The 18,697-nt window shown below is 43.4% G+C and overlaps 4 protein-coding genes across 4 annotated transcripts; all 4 read left to right on the top strand.

Moving 5' to 3' along the window:
• Positions 1-1,599: 1,599 nt before the first annotated feature.
• LOC135633392 (protein STRICTOSIDINE SYNTHASE-LIKE 10-like) lies at positions 1,600-3,012 on the top strand. Its single transcript, XM_065142798.1, has 3 exons — positions 1,600-1,903; positions 1,987-2,250; positions 2,458-3,012. Exons 1-3 carry the CDS (start codon positions 1,656-1,658, stop codon positions 2,948-2,950), a joined length of 1,005 nt encoding a protein of 334 aa, XP_064998870.1. The 5' UTR covers positions 1,600-1,655; the 3' UTR covers positions 2,951-3,012.
• Positions 3,013-3,982: 970 nt separating this feature from the next.
• On the top strand, positions 3,983-5,544 carry LOC135632876 (uncharacterized). Its single transcript, XM_065141715.1, has 2 exons — positions 3,983-4,450; positions 4,525-5,544. Exons 1-2 carry the CDS (start codon positions 4,119-4,121, stop codon positions 5,342-5,344), a joined length of 1,152 nt encoding a protein of 383 aa, XP_064997787.1. The 5' UTR covers positions 3,983-4,118; the 3' UTR covers positions 5,345-5,544.
• A 2,215-nt stretch (positions 5,545-7,759) lies between these two features.
• On the top strand, positions 7,760-10,264 carry LOC103977469 (protein trichome birefringence-like 19). The gene is made up of 2 exons (XM_009392987.3): positions 7,760-8,591; positions 9,401-10,264. The coding sequence occupies exons 1-2, from the start codon at positions 8,028-8,030 to the stop codon at positions 10,148-10,150; spliced, it is 1,314 nt and encodes a 437-aa protein (XP_009391262.2). The 5' UTR covers positions 7,760-8,027; the 3' UTR covers positions 10,151-10,264.
• Positions 10,265-10,630: 366 nt separating this feature from the next.
• Positions 10,631-13,245, top strand: LOC135634159 (glucan endo-1,3-beta-D-glucosidase 1-like). The gene has a single exon (XM_065144417.1). It carries the CDS (start codon positions 10,765-10,767, stop codon positions 12,967-12,969), a length of 2,205 nt encoding a protein of 734 aa, XP_065000489.1. The 5' UTR covers positions 10,631-10,764; the 3' UTR covers positions 12,970-13,245.
• Positions 13,246-18,697: the final 5,452 nt, after the last annotated feature.

The following is an 18,697-nucleotide window of genomic DNA, read 5'->3' as shown; positions in this document are numbered from 1 at the left end:
TTCATAATCTCATTCGATATATTTTTTTCATCTGATCTGGTGGTGTGCTAGATTTATTAACCAAGCTTGAAGGCTTAAAATTTTGTCAATATATTTATATTTAAAATATTAGTCTCGTAATGGTGATGTTGTATTAAATATTATTTATCTCCAACAAAACTTGTGTCTGTACAAAAGATTATAGGCAAAAATTTGGATATAGTTTTTGAATTGTGAATATTTCAGAAAATATTCTCGACAGCAGACCATGGCATGTGATGAAAATTATTTGTCATACAATTATTAATCTGTGATAGTCATATTAGATTTGACACAACAATCACTGAGTTGACTTCTCCAAGTAGGAAGCTGCATCATGAATGAGCCTGCAGCTCCTGTTGGGATGCTTATTAAGTTGCAGCTCCTTTAGATTAGTTGGCAGTCAGGAAATGGATCAACATCATGCATATATGTCTTGTTAATTAATTAATTAATATTTATGTATAATATGGTCATTTGATTGGAAGAAAACATTAATAATTTGCATTAATAATTAATTAATATCACCACCCTCTTCACTCCCAACTGCCGACAAGTCTGCAGCTCTATTTAGCCTGTGCCCACAGCCTTAATTTCCATGTTTCAAAGGGTCCTTCTTCATCTCCTCCCTCATTTTTGCTAATGCATACGGTAAACAACTTTTACTATCATTCTAATGGGTATGAAATAAACAAAAATTATAAATCAAGATCACATTATATATATAGGATTTGATCCATAATATAAAAAGTGTTAAGGTTTAGGATAGAATAGATATCAAGTTTGATGCATATGAATCTTAGCTAATTTGACTTCAAAGATGAAAGGTTTCGTATGAATAATCAATTCTTTCAACTTCTTGCACATGAATAATCAATTCTTTCAACTAACTATTAAAAGAATTGTTTCGTATATTAAATTTGATGACAATCGATATATGTTAACTCATGCCGCTGATAGATACATCATAGATCTAGTGGTCCTCGTGCATGGATGTGCTATTACTTCTCCTTCTTCACCTCATCCATTTTGGTGGTTAGTCTAATTAAACAGCTAATTAAACAGAATCACTTGGCTTTGTCTACAGCTAAAGATGAGAGAGAGAGAGAGAGCGTGTCGACTCACAGTATATCGACTGGAACAGTTAGATGACCTGCAGCTATCAGCAAGCGGACATGGCAGCTACCAGCTCTGTCAAACATTTGGTTCACTACTGTCTTACAAAAGCTTGGGTGACATTTCCAGTCTTTGAATGCGAGTAATGGCTGTGCCCATGTTAGGAAGTAGTCAGTTCCATATCCTCAGGCATTCATGTGAGGAGCAGATGGCGTCGGTGCTGCTCCGTGAACATGCTCCTTGAAGGTCGCCATGACTTGAGGAGAAGACAATGGGTCACTGACGTTGCTGATGCGTTTCCCAGAACCTTAAAACCCTCTCGTCAAATCAAGGACTCCACTGGTATGGTAAATCTCAGGATCGATGATTAAGAGAAGAGCTTTCTTCAACCCCCAACCGATGATTAAAAGTATTTGGATTAGCTTCAACCTGTATTTCTTACTAGTTCCTATAAATGCATCCTAAAACTCTTCCTACGGCGCCTCAAACGCTTCTGGATTCCGAACCTTTCCACGGCCACCATGAGACTGGCTCTCCTCTTCGTTGTCCTCATGGCGATCCTTTCTTGCACCGCTTGTTACAAGGAGATAGCCATGAACAGGCTTGAAGGGTTGGAGAGGCTTGCTTTAAGGACGGTGGTCGGGCCCGAGAGCCTGGCCTTCGACCGCCACGGCCGCGGCCCCTACACCGGAGTCTCCGGCGGCCGCATCCTCATGTGGCAAGACAAAGGCCGCGGCTGGACTGGGTACGCCGTCAATGCTGCAAACAGGTGAACCTTCACTTACGATGACATGATGCTGGATATTACACGTGCTTGTGACATGCCTGAGTGCGTCTTGGTGACGCATGCAGGAGGAGGGAATGCGAGGGTTCCGACGTCTCGATGGAGAGGGTGTGCGGGAGGCCATTAGGGTTGCAGTTCCACCACGCAACCGGGGTTCTCTACGTCGCCGACGCCTACTTCGGCCTGCTGGCCGTCGGACCGACGGGAGGAGCGGCGGAGCTGCTCGCCGCGAGCGCCGAAGGAGTGCCCTTCAACTTCACCAACGGCGTGGACGTAGACCAGAAGACCGGGGTGGTGTACTTCACTGATAGCAGCACGCAGTACCAGAGGCAGTAAGTCCAACGCCCCTGCAGCCTCTCGGAACCACACAAACAACGTAACATATATATGACGATTAATCCTTAGCCTGATCACTCTAACTATACCTGCAATTTCCAGCTTTTCCATGATTAATGCATGCCCCACGAGAGTGAAAGTCTTGTTTCAATCTGAAGAAGCTGCCATTTGAATTCCAAATGCACGTCTTTTTTTGTGTGCAGGGATTACATATTGGCCGTCGTGACCGGCGACTCGACCGGACGACTGATGAAGTACGATCCGAGAACAAGAAAGGCGACGGTGCTGCGGCGGGGCCTCCGCTTCCCCAACGGAGTCGCGTTAAGCGGCGACGGAAGCTTCCTCCTCTTTGCGGAGACGGGGACTTGCAGGGTCATCAAGTACTGGCTTCGCGGCCCCAAGGCGGCCACCACGGAGGTGTTCGCGGAGCTCCCGAGATACCCTGACAACATCCGGAGGACGCCGGGGGGTGAGTACTGGGTGGCGCTGAACGGCGAGAAGATCGACCTCAACGGTGCCCCCAAGGCGGAGGCAGCGGCGGAGCACCCGGTGGCGATGAGACTGAGCGCGGAGGGGAAGCTGGTGGAGGCGTTGGACGGAGAGGAATTGGCTTCTGTGAGCGAAGTGGCGGAAGAGAGCGGAAGCGTTTGGGTTGGTTCCGTTGAAATGCCTTACGTCGATGTGTACAAGCTCTAGCTTCATGTATGCTTTAATGTTCGTACCACCATCACCATGCAAGCTTTAATGTTCGCACCTCACACTTGTCAGATAAGTATTCCGTCAAACTACATAGCACCGTCAATACGGCACGAGCAAACCCCAATCATTCTCAGCCCTCATAAAGCAGGTTCGGGTGATTCGAGCCACGACTTGGAGCCCAACTCAGGCCACGAACCTCATGACCCAATAATCATTGAAGAGGTCACATCACTGATGCCAAAACGAAGATAAGGACTACAACAGCGCCAACACTAATTATGAGAATGATCGACCAAACGAAAGTATGAATTATGTATTTTCCTCGAATTATATATATATATATATATATATATATATATATATATATATATATATATATATATATATGTAATTGTATATCATATTCATGTATGTAAAATTTGTGTTCCTCGCGCGTCAGGTCAAAGCCAAGTCAAAAAAGCAGCGTATTCCTTTGGAAAGGTTACGTAGGAAAGTGGTGTTCTTTGCTTTCTCGTTAAGTATGCATCTTCGTTTTGTTTTCTTTCTCTGTTACGTGGGTCTTTCTTCATGATTTCTTGTGGATCGCTCACTGCAGACTTGGCTGTGGACATGTCCTCGCCTTTATCCACAATTCAAAGCTTATCCACTCGGTGTAATGTCCCTTCAAATTTTAATATAACATATATTTAATTAAATATTTGTCGCTTCTTATTAATATTCATTAAAAACTAATTCTTAATTATTAATTACACTTGCTAATGAGTTCTCAAATAGTACAATTAAAATACTTGTGAAGGATATTACATCAGTATTCTAAAGTCGTGACTTGAGTGGAGGCATACACTTCCAGCGTTTTGTATCCATGGAAACGTGGAAGCTTGGACCCATCGACACGTGGCGAAAACAGCGACTTGTATCGGAAAAGTTTGACCTTGTCAGAGAACGTTGCAGTATACTTCCAGCCTTCGACCGTTTGATCGCCAGCGCTATCCATCAACCCAATGGCTCCTCCCCAAGCAAGCTTTTTCTGAGTGCGTCGAGAATCTTCCCGAGCCGTCCATTCACCCACCCTCGATCTCGACTTCGCTCTTCCATTACAAGAAGCAAGCTGACTCCTCGAAGCTTGTAGATCACGGCTTAGAGAGAGAGAGAGAGAGAGAGAGAGATGTATGTTACAAGGCCACTGTCTACCTTCAAGAACGCCGCCGGCGCTGTTCATCAGCCACCGCTGGAAGGGCCAGGCTCAGGCTATCTACTCCTCCAGGACGAAGAGCTTCAGCCTGCGTCGACATGCTGCTGGGGAGCATGCAAGTGCGATCCTGACCGCATCCAGCAGCTTCCCTTCCCCCAGAACAAGATTCTCACCCTCTCTTACTCCGAGCAGCGTGGCGAGACGACTGACACATACAGCACCGCCGCCCTCTTCATCCCTGTCCCCAACCAGCCCCTGTCCACCAATCGGTACTACGTAATCACCGCCAAGGGGAAACATAAAGGGTATTTGAATCTCACTACCTTTTTGTATACGAATTCATCTCTTCTCTTTGAGTTCATTTAGGGGGTGTTTGCAGGAAGGCATATACATGCTCGAAAGAGGAGGACATGACATCATGCTGCGTTTGTCAGTGCATCAACGACGTAAAGCCCCAAGAGTTCGACCACAGAGACGTCTACCAACAAATGGAAATCGTGTGCTGCAAGGGACGTTTCACGGCCAGGCCTGTTGCCTCAGATGCGATTCCTCCTTCCATCCTGAGGAAAGAATACTGGAGGCTTCATCAGGTTGAGCACGAGGAGTACGCCTTAGGGGTGGCCGCGGGGCTCGACGAAGCCCTCCGCTCACGCCTGCCGGAGCTGCACGCTGCAGGTGTGGTGGTGGGAAGATGGTACACGCCATTCGTGTTCGTGAAGGAAGAAATGGACCTGCGCGACCAGGTGAAGCACTCTGCGTTCTACGAGGTCACTCTGGAGCAGTTCTGGGAAGAGGTGTATGCATGCGAGAATCGGCATGGCGCAGAGAAGGTGGCGGAGGTGAAGGCTGTGGTTAGAGGAGAGGCTGCTTTCTTGGATGGGAAGGAGGCGAAGCGGTACGACACACATGATGTCGATGGATTGGTGTGGTTTAAGCCTTTGGATTCAGGGGGGGGCGCCGTGAAGCTGAGCTTTCCGGTGTGGGAGAGGATGAAGTGGGAGCAGAGCAGGTGGGGGTGGACTGGGGACGAAGAGCAGAAGGTGGAGAAAATGGTGGAGTATGGAGGAGAGGGCGGGTGGAAGAGCCTTCGTTGCTATGTGTTGGTGGAGCGGTTTGCCGTGAGGAGGATGGATGGGAGCTTGGTTTTGATGGTCGACTTCAGACACAGTAGTCACAAGGTTAAGTGCATATGGGAATAAGCACACTGCATTTGTTCTTCTTCTTCTTCTTCTTCTTATTGTTGGTATTGTCATTCCATTCTTGTGTGGATCGAGTCGTTTGCAGATGTGTTTTCTACAGTTCATTTGGGATCTGCTCAGTGTAAAGTCACGTAATGGTTCAGTCTCGTTTGTGTTGTGAAAGAGCCTTTATGAGTTACGTATGCTTTTAATTAGTGTTAGCAGATATGTTGAGCATCTGAAAAGCTAAACAGAGTGCAAAATGGTCTTCTTCCATTGGATCTTTGAAAGCTCGATGGGGAATCGAGCGACCAAAGAGATGACTCAGGGGGTTAGGAAGGAAGTAAACGGGCTGACCTTTGACGCCGCCGGTGTTATCACCGGCCAAAGCGAATCCATTTCTGTTTGGACGCGCTTCGGCTGCTGCCCTTTGGAAGAGAAGGGGGAGAGGTGTGGCCAACTCTGTATCGGCAGCATATAACGGCCGTTATAATCACGTCCCCAAAGACCCGACCGTTGCAGAAGCAGCCTATGCAACGGTCGAATCCATTTAGTCGGGAACCATCCGAACCGTTCATTTTGATGTGGCTCCGGGGGCCACCTAATGACCGGTTCTGATGCGTTCTAAAGTGATGCAATGCAGTACATTAAGTGGGATTGTGTATTATTTTTTTATTATTTCTTGAAGTAAATAGTAATAAGGTTTTTTTGTTGTCTCCAATTTAGGTATGATTTCAACCCAGAAATAAAGAAAATTATTTTTTTTATACCAAAAATCTTATAATGAACGGATAAAGTTTTTATCGACTATATTAATTTTTTAAAAAATAAAAAAAATATGAATTACAATTTGAATCACTCTGTGAGAATGAGATCAATTGGAGTTGGTAGCGTCATGGTCATAATATATATATATATATATATATATATATATATATATATATATATATATATATATATATTATTATCGCATACTAAAGCGATAAGTGGGGAGGGATTATTCATAATCCATTATCATTCCGTATTGCTTATCTCCCTATCACTGTCATTCATACCCACTTATCCCCACTTATCGCTTTAGTATGCTTACTTCTTCTCTTCTCTTTCTCCATTTCCTCCTCTATCACTATCATCACATTCTCTTGTTCCTTCACTTTCTTCATGATATCGTATTCTACATTCATTATCTTCCTCCACCGTCTCTTTTTTCTTCTTCTCTCCTCCTCTTCCCTCTTCCCTCTTCAACCATCCCTTTCTCATTTTTCTTAATATTTTCAAATTTTCAACTATAGATTAACTTCGCAAATTTTAGAATTAACAAAAAGAGAAAATTAATATGACTCTTTAATGTTATAGATAATTTAAATTTATTTATTTATTAAAACTTTCATTAAAAATAATAATAATAATTGTCATTAATCTTAAATTGCCCAACTAAATCCTGTCTTCAATGTGTATTGGTTCAAGCATTCATTATTAGATGCAATGTACAACTAGCAAAACCTATTTTGATTTACTTAGGATATCCAAATCAATTATTAATGACAGATATTAAATTAGTAATTTTCATCGAAACCAATGTTCGATGAAGTCAATGTAAAGCCACCAATTCATGGAAAACTAGATAGCCCATCCAAATTAGATTTGTACTAGTGGGTCCACATGACAATTACCCATAAGAATAAACCAAATCTAAAATGGCCCATCTCTATAATTGAATCTTTGCTGATGTTCTCACATTAAAGTGACTCACAATATATAGAATATCATTCATTATGTCACTATCATCACCTAAGGAGAAAAGAAAATTAAAAGAACAAAGTGCCCAAGTTAATGTAGGATTACTGAATATTCTTGGCTCAAAAACAAATGGAATTGAATCGGCCTCATGATATTGGACCACATATTCCTTATTCCCCATCTCATTCTAATGGAATTTATTACTTAGGTGAATCATCAAGAGTGAAATGTAGGCCTTAATATCCTACATATATATATACATATATATAAGCAAGCAAAAAGATATATATGAAGAAATAAGGAAAAGAGGGCCATCTTTGCTAATTATTAGTATTATTTGATGGCCCTCACCATTAGTTGCTGACATTTGTAGAGTTAATAATTATGGAAACTTATTTGACAGCTGTGTATCATAATTAGTAAAAGATATAAATGAGAATCACATTAAGAATCTAAAAATGATTTCTTGTCATCACCCACAGTGATTTGTTTCACCCTTGCAAAATCTCCCCAAGAAAAGATGATATTACTTCACAAGAGGAGCTGTCACAGATGTGGAAGAACACATACATATCATTTGGGCAAGTGATCTCTAGGATGAGAGAGCACATAAGGTTAGGTTCATCAATTCTGCTCATCCACATGAGAAAGTAGCTAAATGGTGGGGAAGGTCAACAATTGTGCCTTTGTCCACATTATAAATTGATGCATATTTGCTTAGAATTATATTGTAGTCCACTAAGTTGAAGAACCCACCAAAGAACAGTGACACTTGGAATGAGTACATCCAAAGAGAACGAGAAGAAGAGAGAAGGAGAAAGTTCTTTTTGTTCCATGCTTGCCGCCGTCACCGACTCATGTCTATTCCAAGGGTGTCGATTCTTAATTTAAAGCCAACTTCTTCTTCCTTGTCATCGTCATTTTCCATCTTCTTCTTCTTCTTCTTCCCCGGAATTCTGCCACCATGAAGCCTCATGCGATGAGTTGTTTCTGTCACAGGCAAAACCACCTTAAAACCATCCCTAACTTGCTCTCTCTGTGTGTAATAATTCTCTCCTTCCTTGCCCTCTTGCACTTCTCTTACCGCCATGTTCTCTTCCAGTTGAGCTTTTACGCCTGTTCTAATCCTTCCTCCTCCTCCTCGGCTTCTGCAAATTCTTCTTCTTCTGCCATCGCCACCGCCGCCGCCGCCGCCATCGGTCCTCCTGGTGTCGGTGGTGCTAATTCTACCAGCGGCGCAAATGCAACCGCAGAGTGTGACATCTTCCGAGGGGAATGGGTTCCAGATCCGGAAGGGCCTTACTACACCAACGTCACCTGTACCATGATCCAGGACCACCAGAATTGCATGAGGTTTGGGAGGCCGGACAGGGAGTTCCTGCAGTGGAGGTGGAAGCCGGAGGGCTGCGAGCTGCCGCGCTTCGACCCGCACCGCTTCCTCGAGCTCGCGAGGGGCAAGTCCATGGCCTTCGTGGGCGACTCCTTGGCCAGGAACCACATGCAGTCCCTACTATGCCTCTTGTCCGGGGTAAGCATCTCGCTGATCATCATTTCTTTTCTTTATCTTGGATGAATTAGATTGCTCGCTAGATCGATCACCAATCAGTAATTCTAGACTTGTTGATGGTGATTCAATTGGCTGAGGTGTTAGATTGTCGTTGTCAGCATTGAAAGTGAGAACTTAGATTGCCAGCATTTCAATGCATACTATCAATCAACGCTTGACTTCTTTTAGTTTCCTTCTTCCTGCATCAACGTGATTCGCGAGAGCCAAAGAACGCGCAAGTTCTATCCCCATCTGACCGACAGATTCACATGCAATTCCCATCTGAGAACCCCACCATGGAAACCAATCAATCACTAAACGCTTCCTTCTCCTCTCCCCCACGACTTGCCATGTTTCTCTCGTTCAGAACTACTTTGTCCTGCCACAAATGGATGCAGAAAAGTCTGCAGCTATGGGATTTAGCCTTTCGGTGTTGCTATTGCGTGTGGTTGGTGTAATAGTTCTTGTTTCGGCCACCCAAAACATTAAAGAAAGAACAAAAGAAGAGAGTTGGAAGCTGTCATACGACTGGATTCCCATGGAGTGCGTTGAGCAAGTGGCTCCTCTGATCTCCGCTATCTTCCTCCAATTAAGGGATTTATTGACTAGTAATCCATTATTACCACTTTTTCAGATGATGCAATTGTTTATATTGGTCCATAACAATGAGAGTACTGTGAGAAGGTTGAAATGAGTCTTGGATTCATATGTTCGTGAGACTTCAGCATCACTTCTTCTTCTTCTTCTTCTTCTTCCATTCATCAGTTGATTAGCTCAGCTGTACATGGCAGGTGGCGTATCCGGACGACATATCGAACACCAGAGACGAGAACAGGCGCTTGTTCTACAGCGACTACAACTTCACCGTCTCCATCTTCTGGTCTCCGTTCTTGATCAAGGGCGGTGAGGCCGGCGGAGTCGATAATCTCTGGAACATCTACCTCGACGAGGTGGACGACAACTGGGCGGCTCGCGTCCAGGCGGTGGATATCGTCATCATCTCCTCCGGCACCTGGTTCACGCGGCCGTCCATCTATTTCAAGAAGCGGCAGCCGTTCGGGTGCAACTATTGTGCCCAGTCGCCCAACCTCACCAGGGTGTCGCTGTACTCGGTCAACCGAGCGGCCTTCCGCTCGGCGTTCAAGGCCATCGGGAAGTTGCGCGGGTTCAGAGGCGTGACGGTGCTGCGGACGGTGTCGCCGTCGCACTTCGAGAACGGCAAATGGGACCAGGGAGGGAGCTGCAACCGGACCCGGCCGGCGCGGCGCGAGGAGACGAGGCTGGAGGCGGTGGAGCTGGAGATGTACCGGGCGCAGGTAAAGGAGTTCGAGCGGGCGAGGAGGGAGTGGGAGCGGAGAGGACTGCAGCTGAAGATGATGGACGCGACGGCGGCCATGCTGATGAGGCCGGACGGCCACCCCGACGTCTACGGGCATCGCCCGGAGCAGCGCGTGCAGCTGCACAACGACTGCGTGCACTGGTGCTTGCCGGGACCTATTGATCTCTGGAACGACTTGCTGCTCCAAATGCTAAGCAACTGAACGAGCGAGCACATCGGAACACAGCAAATTATACCATGATTGTTTTGTTTGCCTCAAGAAACAAAAATATAGCATGAAAGATTGGTTGTTGAATCGCATTTTTGGATCTGTGGATAGGACATGTACACACGATTCTTTCTATGAACAAAAAACAAGCTGAAAGAATGCTTCACGTTGTTTGCTTGCAGAAGCGAGCAAGAAAGAAGAAGAGACGAAGCTGCCATGCTCATCACGCCCGCCCTTGTTTCCTTGATCCTGTTCCCTTCATGTCTTGCTTAGCACCCTAAGCCACCTGATTCCTTGGGGATGACTTCCCCTGCCTTGCAATCCACCCCATTCTCGCATTAGATTCTTGCACTTCCAGTTTACTGCAACATGATGAGACCACTACATCTCGGAGAAGGCCATTGTTTTCTGTTCTTGCGAGTTCTTGGTGTGGTGTGGATGGCTTGAGTTCTGCTCATGAGCAGACCGAGATCGTAGTCTCTAGCCGACGCTGTTATTAGTCGGTCAACTCACATCCCAGTCAAGGAGGAAGAAGACAAATTCAAACAGATCAACGGTTCCCACCTCATCAATCTCAACCGACACGGTCACCAGATCAAAACAAGGATATGCTGAAGATGTTGGGGAAGAAGCTGAGCAGGGTGTCGACCCTTATAATAACCCAAACCCTCAAGAAGAGAAGGCCATCAAGACCTCCTCCTCTTCCCTCTCAAGGTCAATTTCCTCCTCCTCCTCTTCCTCCTCCCACAATGCCCTTCCACCGTCACCACCATCACGACCACTCCACCACCGCCCCCTTCCTCTTCCCCCAGGCCCAATCCACTGTCCTCCCTGATCCCTCCACCTTCTTCTCCCCTTCACTTCTTTCCTCTCCCCTTCCCACCAATTCCTTCTTCCAGAACTTCACCCTCAAGAATGGCGACCAGCCTGAGTACATCCACCCATACCTCGTCAAAGCCTCCTCCTCCTCTCTCACCTTCTGCTACCCATCCCGCTTCCACACCCCCGCCTACATCTACCAGTCCTTCACCCCCGACCTCACCATCTCCTCCTCCGACTCCTCCGGTCGGCACGTTGTCTCGTCCTTCGACGACCTCAGCGTCACCGTTGACCTTCCCCCTGCCCTCCGCTTCTTCCTCGTCCGCGGCAGTCCATTCATCACCTGCGCCACCCTAGGCGGATCCGCCGCCCCCTTCTCCATCTCCTCGGTCAACGCCTTCATCGACGTGTCCGCCAACGCCGCCCGCACCAAGCACACGCTCCGGCTCAACAGCGGGCAGACCTTCCTCTGCTACTCTTCGTCGCCGCTGCAGCTGTCACAGCAAGGCAACTCGCTACTCACGACGCCGGACTTCGCGGGCGTCGTCCGGGTCGCCTTCCTTCCGGACCCGGGACTCGAGGCCGTCCTCGACCAGTTCAGCGCCTGCTACCCGGTGTCCGGGGAGGCCTCCTTCGACCGGCCGTTCTGCGTGGAGTACAAGTGGGAGAAGAAGGGGTGGGGCGACCTGCTCCTCCTCGCCCACCCTCTTCACCTCCGTCTCCTCTCTTCCGATGGCAGCCGCGTCTCCGTGCTGAAGGATTTCAAGTACAACAGCATCGATGGTGAGCTCGTCGGGGTCGTGGGCGATTCGTGGTTGTTGAAGACGGAGACGGTTCCGATCACCTGGCATTCGACAAAAGGCACCAACGAGGACGGTTACGCGGAGATCATGTCCGCCCTTTCCAAGGACGTCAACGGCTTGACTTCTGCTCCGATCACGACCACTTCGTCCTACTTCTACGGGAAGGCCATCGCTCGAGCTGCTCGGTTGGCTTTGATTGCGGAGGAAGTCGGATTTCCCGATGTCATCCCCATCGTGCAGCAGTTCTTGAAGGATTCAATCACTCCGTGGTTGGATGGGAGCTTCAATGGAAATGGCTTCTTGTATGATCCGAAATGGGGTGGCATGGTCACGAAGCAGGGATCAACCGACTCTGGTGCAGATTTTGGGTTCGGGATCTTCAACGATCATCATTACCATCTAGGTTACTTCCTCTATGCGATCGCTGTGCTTGCCAAGTTTGACCCAGCATGGGCGAGGATGTACAGGCCGCAGGCTTACTCCATGATGGCTGATTTCATGACATTGTCTCGCAAGCAACAAGCCAAATATACCCGATTGAGATGCTTCGATGTCTGGAAGCTGCATTCTTGGGCAGGAGGACTGACAGAGTTTGCGGATGGGCGGAATCAAGAGAGCACCAGCGAAGCCGTGAATGCTTATTATTCAGCAGCTCTAATGGGATTAAGCTATGGGGACACTCACCTTGTGTCGATCGGTTCGACACTTGCGGCATTTGAGATTCAGGCTGCGGAGACATGGTGGCATGTTAAGGAGGGAGAAGGATTGTATGAGGATGACTTCACCAGGGACAACAGAGTGGTAGGAGTCTTGTGGGCTAACAAGAGAGACAGTGGCCTGTGGTTTGCTCCTGCTGAATGGAAAGAATGCCGGCTTGGAATTCAGGTTTTGCCACTATTGCCCATAACTGAGGTTCTGTTCCGTGATGTTGGATTTGTCCAGGAGCTGGTGAAGTGGACCTTACCTGCTTTGTCAAGGGAAGGGGTTGCGGAAGGATGGAAGGGGTTTGTTTATGCAATGGAAGGAGTGTATGATAAAGAGACAGCTTTGGAGAAAACAAGAGGATTAAATGGGTATGATGATGGTAACTCACTTTCTAATTTGCTCTGGTGGCTTCATAGTAGAGGTGATAGTGGGGAAGGGAGCTTGGGTTGGGTAAGAAATGGCTGGTTTGGTCACTACTGTCACTGAAGAGAGCTGATGTACGTGATACATCACACTGCAGCTGTTGTTTTAGATGTTAAAGGATTCCACAGGTGTGTTTATAGTCATCAAATAACTTTGAGGAGATTGATAGCAAGCCAATAAGAAAATGAATGTCACAAGCTTATGATACTACCACTGCCAGAGGGCATATGATTGTTGAAATTTAAACATAAATATTGTTTAGCGTTGATACTGGAAGAGACCAGCAGCAGTTGATTTGTTGTTTGCTTGATATGAGAAATAAAGTTTGATTTGAGGATATGAAGGTAGATTTATTGATTTGTTTTCTATGTGAGATTATTGTTATAGGAAACCATTGTTTGTGTTATGATAATAAAATTTTTATGTGTTGACTTGTGTACTCTGCGGAAATAATTCATCTATGTACCACCATTTAAGTATGGATACAAAAGTGCAGCTGCCAATTGCATAAAATTTGAAAATCAGGATTCATTTACTCTGTAATCATCTTAGAAATACTTGTGTGAAAAACAGAACACACTCCTGATCAAAGGAACAAACACATAATTCCTTAAATCATTAGTATGCAATTTCTTTATAACTTGTACTTACAACATATTTATAGTCATCTGCTGAATGGTAGAAGTAATTGAGACTTGATTAGACTTTTTGATCTCATTGTTGAAGTGATCTTTTTCTCATCATGCAAAGAAAATGTACTCCATTTTGGATAGTACAGGTGTATGATGTATCATACATTTTCTCAGACAGTTGAAGAGAAACATTTGTTGTACATTTAAATATATCTCCCATTAATGACTTCAAGACAAAACCATATTTAGGGTTTGTTTCTTCTTAGTACACATCATTATTTATACTGAGATGTACTAGATTTTCTTTCTTGATTTGAATAAATAATCAAGAGCTTGTAACAATTATTTTCTTGTACATATAATAACTATCCAATTTAAAGGAGGTCTTTGAATAATAGAAGTAGTGGATTGGTATGTAACGGTTCACTTTTGCAATATCTTGGATGCTCTACTCCAGGCTCAATGATAATACATGACATTTTGATGCTTGAGAAGAGCTTATGTGCTCATTACTCCCACTTAGGTATAATGTCTAGCTGTCCTTTTGCTTTTTAACCTTTTATTGGTTGATATCCAAAAAAACATCAAGAGATATGGAGCAGTATAATTTGAAATTTAGATATGAAGAGAAAAATTAAATGATTGGAAGTTTAGACCTTTTAGATTCGAAATACTGAGAATGGGTTCAAAAGTTAGACAATTGAAAGTTGAACTTATTAGATTTAAAATGTTGAAAAGGAGTTCTGTCCTTACTGAATTGGCCTTTTCTTCTGTTTTGCTAAGTAGAAATTGAGTATGTTTCTCCAGTTTGGTTCTGATAAAAACGGTGAAACTAGGACAAAATGTCAATATATATCTTCCCATTTATGTCCAATGCTAGCAATCAGATGGCTTATGATGCTTTAAACAGTAATTTCTTTCTTGTTAACTGAAATTGCTTGCTGCATGTCTTCTCTTACTATCGGCCAATGTGTCTAGTGATGATTCTATGAATTGCTTGCTAATGTCTTGTCAGCCTTGGTTCTTGCATGTCTACTTGTGATTCTACAAAGTTTTATTTCTTCTTTTGCACACGAGATAAATCCATGACATTTGTTTTTCTAAGGCATTAGTCAAATTTGAATGTATAACTGTTTCAGCTGTAGCATATCCGTTAACAATTTTATTTGAAGACTTGCCTAAATCCCTGTGTATCGATGCTACTCCAATGTGGCAGCTGCTACATGTTAGAAAGTTTTTCCTGATTGAAAGTTCTTTCTTTATGTGTTTATGTCAACTTCAGGAGAAACATATTCCTCATGCTTTAAAATTTTACTATCACTGGGCAAGAATTTTTTGAAATTTACTTGAGCTATGATGATCATGAGGAAGATTGTGGCATTCGACAGCCAGTTCAGGTCACGGCTAGGACATCCATACCGGAGAGAATGAGGAGCATGGTCTTGTGCTACATTTTAAAGGACAAATCAAAATCTTGAGACTTTCAACTACAGTATTTTGGGAACACGATATTGTGCATGAATTGGTGCAATCGAATCAAAAGTAAGAATCTCAGATTGATTCTGCTTTTAGGTCAAGCCATCTTTATGATGTGTAAAATCTTTGAGAAGATAACATTGGACCTTTTTCTTTGTCTTGTTCATGGATGTTGCTCTGTGAGATATTTATCTAAGGATTGAAATATCATACCGTACTGAAGTTTCGAGATTCCCTCGATACAGTATGATACTGTATACCGAACGGTATATATATATATATATATATATATATATATATATATATATATAATACTGTCCAATGGCGAGCGGTCCGTGTACTGGTCTATTGACGGACCGTTACGTACCGCCCGGTATGGATGGTATTATTCAAAATTGAAGATCTTAGATGATATTACTAAATAAGCTCATCAAAATTTTTTGGCTTCGTTCTTTAGAGAATGTCCTGAAATCTCCATTAAGGAAAATTTGAGCATGTTGACCAATCCAAGTGTGTAAGGTACTAAGTCCACGGATGTTGTAAAATATAAATGTGTTTCTGGGCGGGAGCAGTGAACCTATCATGGATTTGTTTATTTCTGTTTTAGCCGAAGTTGGTTTTAGATCATTTGCTTTATTTGTCTGAAGTACCTGTGGATATTTTCTTGATAACACTATATCTTCCATTAGTTTGTGAACTCTAATGTAGCTACTTCTGCATATGACAAATCATTCTCTCACACAACCAATTTATTATTGTTACGAAGTATTCTTTAGTTTTCAAATGACCTATTTTACTCCACCTGGATTAATATTTCATGCACTTATAGCTACAATTATAGATTCCAGTCGTTGTTGCATGTAGTTTAATTGACAACTTCATACTTATTAACTAGCCACCTATTAATTAATGTTATGATGTTTTGCATCTTTCATTTAAACATTTCTAAGATGTTTAAAGCATTTTGATTTATTTGTATCAAATTGCGACTTAATTGTAAGAGTCATAATTTTTAGCACCTGAGTTTCTATAATCATCAGTGATACAGCCTCTTGGAGGGCAAGATCTCTAGGCCCATGTGTTTTATTCTTTAAATTGTTCTGGATTGTGGTAAATAAATTTGTTGACATTTGGATTTACTAGTTCACTAACACAATGAATGACATAGGAAGGTGATGTTTGAACAGAAGATAAGCGAGGGAAATGAAATGTCACACACTTAATATAGTTTATCGACCTAATTTTCTTCTAGTGCTTTATGGGTTTAGTGAATGCATGTCTCTTGATTATGTTATTAGCTCCAGTTCCTAATTCGAGGGAAGACCATGGGGAGTTCTTTGTCTTAAAATTGTTGTGGTTTATGTTTACTTCTCTTGATGTTGCCTACACTATAACACGTTTTTGACTTGAAATTTTGTCTTCTTGCACTCTGCTTGTAAAATGTTTGTGTTCTTGAGGCTCAGAAATTGGAGAGTAACTTTTGTTTCTTCTTATTGAAAGGAAATAAGCTGATTTTGAAGGTGGAAGGAAGCGTTGCTAAGTTCCCAATGCCAATATGCCATCTAAAATCAGACAGAAGAAGACCAGTAAAGTTGCTCGTTTGAAGGGAAAATCTTCAAAAGGGAGGTAAGATAGAAAGCTGACTGACACTTAAATCAACTTAACATGAGCTGGCAGAAGAGTTTTCTTGGAACAAATAATGAGAATATATTAGCTAAAGTTGATCAGAAATAGCTGTAGGTCCATGTAGCTGATCCAAGATAATTGAGACATGACTTTCTTGTAATAGTAATAGTCATCTTCATATTTAACCTTTGCTTTTTAACATAGTTAAACAGTGATCTACAGAACTATCAGAGTCATCAGAAGACATCTCTTTAAGCTTTGCATCATAGATAGTCAGCAATGATGTACCTCTCATTCTTTCTCCCTCTTTCTTTCTTCAAGGAGAAGGCATGCACCCAACATGTCATTTCAAGAGACTGAAACAAATATTTCCCAGCATCTCATTTCGCAAGAATTACTAAGGACATATCAAGCAATTGCCAAAGGTTGCACGGAGACGTCTTACAGGAGCTCAAGCCACAACTCCATGTAAGTGACATCTTATTCTTCTTGTTCGATATGCATATCTCAGTAATCTATAGATAGCTGTTTTATTGCTCTCTCTGTGTCTCTTAGAATCTTACCTTTTCAAAGTATATGGAAAGGGGAGGGAAAGCACCTTTGACAAGATATGGCATTAGAAAAATTGAAAGGGAGCACTACTCATCCTCCCACCTTACTCATCCTACTGTATCTAAAGAGCTGCCTACTTGACAATGGCTCGTATCATCACCACCTGCATCAACTTTTTCTATGTTCTCAGCCCCTTCAACCTCCCACTTGCTTTTGTTCCTATTCCTCAGATGCAGTAGCATGACAAAGATGTCCATCTTATTATATAGAGTGAATAGAACACGCATCCCAACGTGTCTAATAAGATCCATAACAAGCTCTGATCCTCTATGTCTCATAAGATTCCACCATCACTTCTCAACTAGATAGAAAGTGAGAAAGAAGGAAAGCAAATTGTAGCTATTACCATTGGAAGATCAATGGAATGTCATGTAGGTTTCAAGTTGACATAACCAGCTATGGGGATCCATTGACATCTATTCTTTCTCCTGGAGGCACTGGCTGCTACTGTGGGAAATTGAGGCACATGAAGGTCGTCAGGCTAACACCGAGTTCAGTTGACTTTCCTCACTGGCTGCATGCCTCCACTTCTGAACCCAACCAATAGGGTGTAACCAAAGCATAAAACTGGAGGTGGGAAGCATCTGTCGAGAAGTCAATATATGTTTCAAATGCCTTTCTTGCTGTAACACATGGCGGTGCCTCTCTCCCTCCCTTGATATCATGTTGGAAAATTTAAAAAAAAAAGGGAAAAAAGTATCTAACTACTGAAACTAAAGATGAAGTGATAGGAAACAATTCCATATGGGTTGTTTGTTTCATGGAAAAGGAGCTTAATGGAAGTCTATAATACTTGTTAGCATCTCAGCTTTTGTTTTCTGTCAGGAGAGGAGACCCACAAAGCTGAATATAGTACAAAAAAAGGAGGTGGATTCTCCACCACTTCAGTGGGCCAGTGGCATGTTGGTTCAGACAACATTGAAAAAGAGGTACCCATATAGAATATGAACTCACCACTTCACCAGATCCAAGAATAAGTTGAAAAGGCAACCCCTCTAAATGTGCTAGCACTGCTTGTATCTTTCTTCATCTATAAGACATGTTAGATCGCATGGTCATACGAACTTTGAATGAGATCTGAGGTGCATATGGAAGTAGAAACACATCTTAAATATTCATTAATGCCTAAATTCTTATAGAATTGCTTGTGTTTCCGAGGCCATGCTATCTTGACAGTATGGAGGTCCACTCTGAGAGGGACAAAGTTTACATTCCATTTCCATAGTCCATGAAATTTGAGATGCCTGAGATATATGATTTAGAGCAGTAAGCGATGCTCCCTGATTTCCATACGACTTGCTGCAGTTTGTAGATGATCAGTGTGGCCCATCTCAACACATTGCTTGCACGGATCTGCTTCTTTGATGTAATCCATACATTCACTTTCTTCTTTTACAAGCTTCTTTATAATAAATATGGTTTCAATTTTGTTTTTTCTTACAGGT

Source organism: Musa acuminata, chromosome BXJ3-3 (assembly GCF_036884655.1).
Source record: "Musa acuminata AAA Group cultivar baxijiao chromosome BXJ3-3, Cavendish_Baxijiao_AAA, whole genome shotgun sequence".
NCBI lineage: Eukaryota > Viridiplantae > Streptophyta > Magnoliopsida > Zingiberales > Musaceae > Musa > Musa acuminata.
The sequence above is the reverse complement of the archived record's forward strand: the minus strand, read 5'-3'. Positions and strand labels throughout refer to the sequence as shown.

Bases quoted from the DNA above. Each gene is read 5' to 3' on its own strand.
- LOC135633392 (XM_065142798.1), top strand. From the start codon at position 1,656: ATGAGACTGGCTCTCCTCTTCGTTGTCCTCATGGCGATCCTTTCTTGC. The intron at 1,904-1,986 runs GTGAACCTTCAC...TGACGCATGCAG, and splicing joins GCCGTCAATGCTGCAAACAG to GAGGAGGGAATGCGAGGGTT. The intron at 2,251-2,457 runs GTAAGTCCAACG...TTTTGTGTGCAG, and splicing joins AGCACGCAGTACCAGAGGCA to GGATTACATATTGGCCGTCG.
- LOC135632876 (XM_065141715.1), top strand. From the start codon at position 4,119: ATGTATGTTACAAGGCCACTGTCTACCTTCAAGAACGCCGCCGGCGCT. The intron at 4,451-4,524 runs GTATTTGAATCT...GGGTGTTTGCAG, and splicing joins GCCAAGGGGAAACATAAAGG to GAAGGCATATACATGCTCGA.
- LOC103977469 (XM_009392987.3), top strand. From the start codon at position 8,028: ATGAAGCCTCATGCGATGAGTTGTTTCTGTCACAGGCAAAACCACCTT. The intron at 8,592-9,400 runs GTAAGCATCTCG...TGTACATGGCAG, and splicing joins TACTATGCCTCTTGTCCGGG to GTGGCGTATCCGGACGACAT.
- LOC135634159 (XM_065144417.1), top strand. From the start codon at position 10,765: ATGCTGAAGATGTTGGGGAAGAAGCTGAGCAGGGTGTCGACCCTTATA.